Below are 7,271 nucleotides of genomic sequence, written 5' to 3'. Positions count from 1 at the left end.
TCTGAAAGATTCGATTCTGAATCGGTTTATGATGCTTTTGAGTCAACAACTCACTGACTCGTTAAAACAAGGAGCGATAAGAGAGTTTTAAATAAATTGATAATTTGATTGGTGCAGTGAATACATGTTAAACAAATACAAAAAATACTGAAAATGTATTGCTTGATTGAATTACTTGTTTGAATTACACATTTACACATTTATTTTTTGTATACGGCTATGGTGTATATATATATATATATATATATATATATATATATATATATATATATATATATATATATATATATATATATATATATATATATATATACAGCCTTAAAATCTGTAAAACCAAATTTTAGAAATGAATGCAAATAGATTCTACTTTTTTTTCTTTTCTTTTTTTTTGTAAGTTCATTCATGGCTGCAACAGACTGAACCAGAACACAGGCTGCAAAAAAAATTTAAATCGGAAAAAGGTTATTTAAATGTTTTACACCGTTTGGGATAAAAAACAAAAACAACTTTACGTTTTTTATACGTAAGGAAGATAACACGTTTTAAAGCGTCAGCTAGGTGGAACCACGTAATTACAAAGGAATCACTGAATCGATGTTGAATTGGTTCTTTAATATGAACCGTTCAGAAGAAACTGTTCACGGATGTTAAATTGGACTTTCCATCACTTTTTGGTGAACACCTCCTTAAATGCACCTTCTGTATATTTAATAATGTAAGATATTATAAACTTAATAGACCACTAGAGGCATAAAAATATGTTCTCAGTAAATCTTTATTCATCAGTGCATGAACAGAAGGTCATGACCAGATTCATTTCTTTAACCACTCTCTCTCTCTATATATATGCTCATACTCTCAGTTACTTAAAAAAATAATGGAGCGATTTTATAGAATTTTTTTTTCTTGTTTTTCCCCTCACGAAGGCGAGTTTTATACAGGTGCTGTACATTGTATTTTTATAAACATTTACAACTACCACAATGTAGAGACCACAAGGCTTTTTTTGTGTAAGGTAAAGCAATGCAAGGCCACAGTATCATACATACAACCTCATGACATGAGATGCACTAGAGAAACAAGCTACAAAAGGGTTGAGATTAATGATCACTCAAACCATATTAGAAAGTATTCACATTTTTCATCATGACAAAACATCACTCAGTCACTATAGCGTATGTAATGTTTGACTGATGTCTGCCCTGCCCGTATATAGAACAATCGGTTTTTATGGTATTTCAAAAATACTGTTACGAAAAAAGATATTGGACAGCATTAATGTTATATCTTGAGTCTGAATCTTTGTGCCAATTGTTTGAGGCTTTAAGAACTTGATGAATAACAGCCAACAGGTTTGGTACATGCTTCTGAGCTACATTTCCCTTGGATTTAAGACAGCATTTTGACATTTCAAAGGATGATCTGAAAGATACAGATGCGTAAAGACACTTTAAATGAATCTGAAGTCCCGATATTGGGATAAAAATGCAATACAAATCATTTGATCAAGTGAAATGTGCAAAAAGTATAAGAAAAAATATATGTTAGATTGGATAGAATGCAAAAATATATCTGAATTTCCCAGTTCTGCTTCACCTTCTAATGATACAAGTAAACATTTGCTTCCAAATGTACACACCTTGCAAATGCTCAACCGAGATAAACTGTAAAAGCTATAGCACTGTGAAAAAATATGTTTGTTAGGAGGCCGAAAGTAGTATCGGCAAGCTGGAACACTAATAAGTGACCTGGCTCAGAATGGATACAAATACCTATACCTCTATACATGTATATGTTTATATCATCATATTAATTTCAATAAATTACATACGCGTCTTCATGAACACACAGGTAGTAAACAATATACTTAACCACAAGTTTCTGGTCTTTTAAAGATGGATATGTCAAAAATTCACCGCAAAGCTGATTAATGCACAGCCTATACAAAGTCATTTGGATCTTGAGGACCGTTGCATCATTGGAAATCGGAAGTCGTCGTGAGGACATGCGGCAAATCAAAGATGGAGAATTAATACATATTAATAGACACTTTTTTTAAACCTTCACAGAAAAGCATCCTTCATGTTATCATCACAGGAGCAAGGAGACCTGGACGAGTCTAGCTGCAGTCTGATTGGCACACAAAAATTGACGCTCTTATGTGCGCTTTATGTTATCAGTGTAGATAGTGACAGTCATTCAAAAAAAGAAAACAATACACAGTGATTCACATAGATAACTGCTCCCAGGCGCATTAGACTCCATGCACTGGAGGTTGAATCCTTGCGGAGCTGGGGACCTTCCAGGGACCTGGGGTTATAGGGGCTTTCTTGGTGGTAGGGTTCCCATTGTGAGGAGTCTCTTGATGGGCTCCCCTGTCTTCCTCTTCCCCTCGAGGCCTGTCTCGTCCTCTATGGTCCTTTCGGTTGAGGGTTCCACTCTCGGGCTCTTTCTGAGCCTGTACGTGAGCCCGCTGAGGTTCTGCTGTCTTGTCCCTCTGGTGTCTGTCACTGCCAGCTCTTGAGACCTCAGGTCTGGTCTCTCCTGTTTCCCTGTCCTGCTTGTGCATAGTGTCTTCATGTCTTCTTCCAGAGTTAGGCTTCAATCCATCAGTAGCCTTTTGAGGTACATCTTGTCTGATCCCGACGCTCTCCTTCTTGGTCTTCCTGGGGCTAGTGGATCGAGGTTCTCGTTCACTAGGTTCGTTCTTGTTGTCCACGTATAGAGTCTTTTTCGGACTGCGCGAGCGCTCGTTTCCATCTAGTTTTCGGGGCAATGTAAAATTGTCGTTGTCATGAGACATGCTTGGGTCACTCTTTCTAGTTTGCTGTTTGGCATCTCTGTAATGTTGGTAAATCAGCCCATGAGAACCGGCCACCGGGTCGAGGAGGAGGAGTTCCTCGGGTGGAGCGGTTTGGGATGGAGAGGGATTGACCTCGGGGGAGCGAGAGATGAAGGATGGAGATGCTGGTATCGATGGCTCATTGGATGCAGAGTATCTTGGAGAGTTTGCAGATGGGCCTGTCCTATCCTTAATGTCTGAAACAAATGCAAAACATGACAATTACAATTTATTTTAGGTGCAAATCAAATCTTGTATGCACTCAACTCCCCCTTTCCTCTCGCCTTAAGCCTTGTGTATACTTTCGCCTGGCTCCCCAGCACAAGCTTCTGTTGACTGCACACGCTCCTCTCCAAACGGACGAAGCGTTTATACTCGACACGCTCACCTTTATACTATTCTTTAAAACGTCGAATTGTTCTATAAACAATCAGGAAACAGCGGTGAGAAGTAGTAAGTACACGTGACAATTTTTTAATTTCTCCAAACATTTTCATTTAGTTTCGTGAACATTTTTTATTAAACATGGACTTTTATTTTAATTAAAAGGGCTTATTTCTGCGATTGTAGGCTCATTTTGTAAATATAAATAATTCATTTAGACACATAAACTGGGTAAACCTAATTTGGCATGCACACTGCATAGCGAAATGGGGTCTCACGCTTTCAACCTGCACAACCACCCTGTCCGCGATGACATCTTTAATGCCGCGTGCACCTTCAAGCTCGTACGGACCTGGCCAGTATAAACCAAGCTTTACTGTCCTCTTTATTACACAACTAAGAATGTGCTCAGTAAGATATTTTTTGAAAGTAATTAATACTTTTATTTCGCAAGGATACATTACGTTAATCAAAAGTGACTGCAAGATATTTATAATGTTACAAAAGTTGTATCTAAAAAAAAAAAAAAACTACTGTTCTGTTTATCTAAAAATCCTGGAAAATGTTTCAACATTGTGTTAGGTATAAGTTTTGTTTCAATACCAAATCAGAATAGACTTATTTCGAAAGGATCATATTATTTTAGGATTATATATTAATAATGTATTTTTTTATCAATTAAATGCTGTGTTATAAAATATACCTTTAATACAACATTTTGAAAAGTATATTTATTTATCTTTTGCCTTATTTTGTCTGTAATACCTGCTTAACATTTTGAAATGAGCTTTAATTCAGTTTCTTATATTTAAAAAAAAAAAAAAGGTGTTTTTTATTTGTTGCGCTGGTCAATGGCAGCTGTCGTACTGAAACATGGTGTGGGTGCAGCATCACACACACACAAAAGACAACAAGTTTGCAGATTCTGATTCCCTTGCAGAAATTCCATACATCCCAGTGAGCCACGATTAATTTAGTCTACAAAAGGAAATCTCTAATAACTGGGATAATACACAAATTGATTCATATACGACTGGTCATGTGATCTCAATATGACGGAGGCTACAGATACAGAATGGCTGGAGAGAACGTACAAAAAAAAGTATCTTTTGTAAAACTTTTCTAATAAAGAAATGACAGAGTGCATGTTTAAACTTTAGGAATTGGATTTTGTAAATCTGCAGAATACAACTGATAGACTGAACATAATTAACCTGTCTTCTGAAATTCATTTCAGCAGAGACGTTCTCAATTAAAGTGTCACCGTTTTCGGTCTTCAGTGGCTTTTGGCCTCCAGATACAGTGACACGTATCAAGCAGTTGAAACCAGCTATGAGAACGAGTCAGACCCAGAATGGAAGAATTTGCAATTTTCGCTCAAGATAAAATGTCATGCTGCCAGATTAGAGGCAACAAGAACCAACAATTAAACCAAGCTGGTGGCTCCTGACATGGGTTTCAATGTCAATGCCATTTAACTGTCTGGTAAGAAATATATTCGGTCATACATTTGTATTTTTATTTTTTTTTACCCAGGATGCATTGATCCAGAGCAGTATTCCTAGCTAAGGGCTTGCATACACCAGGGGGTTCTTGGGAAGATTCATTTTTTTCCTTAAATTATGATGTCTCAAATGACACCTTACAACTAAAATGGCTGGCACAGATCAAAATAACTAATCATGATCTGCATTATTATCATTAACTAAATATTAAAAATAGTTTTCATTCATTGAAATCAAGCTGAAATTAAATTTAATACAAATATTAGATGAAAAACTTAAAAGGCTAACTGAAATATAAATAGATTAAAGCTGAACAGAAATATTTTCTAGTTACTTAAGTTAATACTAAAAATATTGTATTGCAAATGCTCTATTAACAATTCTTATGTAAATTTGCATCGAATAGACAGCAAAATTGGTCATTTTTTTAAACAAAAGTTCAGAGTAACACAAAAATAATGACAAGTGGACAATTAACAGTCTATGTTTACTTAGCAATAAATTATTTTGAAAAAACAAATACCTCTGTAGAATTGTGATCAGTGATCACTGACATTTCCTTTTTTCCTTTAGTGACTTTCAAAAGCAAAAGGTTCATATCAAGGCAAAGGAAAGGAAAGGCAGAAGTGCACATACACAGAACAGGCATAGAGGAGGAATGCAAAGTTTACCAAAGTTATTAGGGACAGACCAAGAAAAGCAGAGAAGCCTTTAGTGATGCTCTGGTTTCATGTGGAAGCACAGTGTGGAGGAAGAGTTCATACCTAAACAAGGAAGAGAGAGAGAGAGAGAGCGAGAGAGAGAGGTGCATAGAACCGTGCCCAGACAGAGAGAAAGAAATGAGCAAAAATAGAGACAGAAAGCAAGAGTGACAGCATTTGAGAGATGCAATGTGTGAAGATTTGACATAACATGCATATGACCCCAACATCACTCAACGGGCCTCATTCACTAATAATTGAGTACAAACGGTGTACTTGTTTGAGTACTGAATTCTGTTGTTGATCGATATGCATGCAATGTTTAGACAATATAAAGGTAAGTGTGATGATGATTGTAATATTTGTTCAATAAATCCACATTCTATATACTCTGTATGAGTCCATTTTGTGACAACGTTTTGAACAAGAGTACAGATGTAGCATGAAGTAGCTTTAGAAAGCGCTTTTGAGAAAACGTTCTGTCACAATACATTTTCAATGGCTCTTGAAACGGCAGCAGAAAACAAACCCATCTTCAGAAATTGATTTGTTTCTCAGAGGGAAAGATGCAGGCTTCGGGGAACAGATTTTTCTCAGTTCATGAAGCGGATGGAATTCAAATTAGCGCTTCTGCACTTCTGAACAAACTTAAAAAGAGCGCTTTGGTATGGAGATCATCTCTCATCAATGTCAGTGTTTTGCATCTTTTCTTTGGTTGTAACACCTGTTTTGTGTGTGTGATTATCTGTCAGGTGTCAGGTATTAAATAAACTCACTATGATCAGGCACGAGGCCCAGTCCGGGCCTCAAAAGCAGCAACACTTTATTCCCCCCGGCCTGGATGAGCTCGATGGCCCGTGTGTGTGTAATGCCCTGCGTGGGTTCACCGTTGATCTCCACAATCTGATCTCCTACCTGTGAGGTCACAAACAGTATTCTGTCATTTCAACGACCACTGACTGTCTTAAATGTAACAATATATAATATATATTATATATTAATATTGTTTTATATTCCACAATGTTTAAAATACTTATACTACAATTTAAATGACTGTTTTAAGTTTAGTGTCAGTAGTGTCATGTTTTGATTTCATTATACATTTTAGTAGAATTATAATGTTATATTATAATAAATAATATAACAATGTAATTATATATAATATAATTATAATGTTATAATAATGTTATATTATTATTATTATTATTATTATTATTATTATTATTATTATTATTATTATTATTATTATTATTATTATTATTATTATTATTTATTTCAAATACATGCTGTTGTTCTGAACTTTTAGCCAGCTAACCAATCTGAGTCCATTGTGTATTTTTGAGGGACCGGCTTCATAGAACCCAGAAACCATCAGACCGTTTTTACAAGAAGGGACAGAGCAGTGTAGAATAAAGGTCAATTATATGAAAAATAATTTTTTAAAAATGAAGCATGAACATGTTACAGTGCACCCGACAAACACAATCAGGCCTTCGAAAAAAATTATTTTACCACCCCTTTAAAATAATTTATGAAGGATCATGTGACACAGAAGACTGGAGTAATGATGCTGATAATTCAGCTTTATCATTAAAGGAATAAACTAAAACAATAAATTAATTTTAAAACAATGATTTTTAAATTGAAATATTTCACAATATTACTGTTTTTACTGTATGTACAATACATATGTATTATTTATATTCAGAAATAAACAAACCCTTAGTGAGCATAAGATACTTTATTCACAAACATTTACCTGACCCCAAACATTTGAACAGTAGTCTATTATTCTATTATATTTAAATATGTAAAACATTATGCATTCATCGTTTTGAT

General features: G+C 35.1%; 1 protein-coding gene across 5 annotated transcripts in view; it reads right to left on the bottom strand.

The window, feature by feature from the left end:
- Nucleotides 1-757: 757 nt before the first annotated feature.
- Nucleotides 758-7,271, bottom strand: part of magi3a (membrane associated guanylate kinase, WW and PDZ domain containing 3a) — a 173,896-nt gene continuing 167,382 nt past the window's right edge. For 3 of the 5 annotated variants that reach the window (XM_067446105.1, XM_067446106.1, XM_067446107.1), the window contains 2 exons: nucleotides 6,209-6,347; nucleotides 758-3,039 (listed from right to left, as the gene is read on the bottom strand). In XM_067446105.1, coding sequence (XP_067302206.1) covers nucleotides 2,255-3,039; nucleotides 6,209-6,347 — 924 coding nt within the window. In that variant the 3' untranslated portion in view covers nucleotides 758-2,254. Of the gene's footprint in view, nucleotides 3,040-5,402; nucleotides 5,496-6,208; nucleotides 6,348-7,271 lie in introns of all 5 variants that reach the window. The other 2 variants (XM_067446110.1, XM_067446109.1) reach the window with 2 other exon arrangements.

The sequence above is a fragment of the Pseudorasbora parva genome, chromosome 6, assembly GCF_024679245.1.
Source record: "Pseudorasbora parva isolate DD20220531a chromosome 6, ASM2467924v1, whole genome shotgun sequence".
Classification (NCBI taxonomy): domain Eukaryota; kingdom Metazoa; phylum Chordata; class Actinopteri; order Cypriniformes; family Gobionidae; genus Pseudorasbora; species Pseudorasbora parva.
This window is presented reverse-complemented; position numbering and strand designations above follow the sequence as displayed.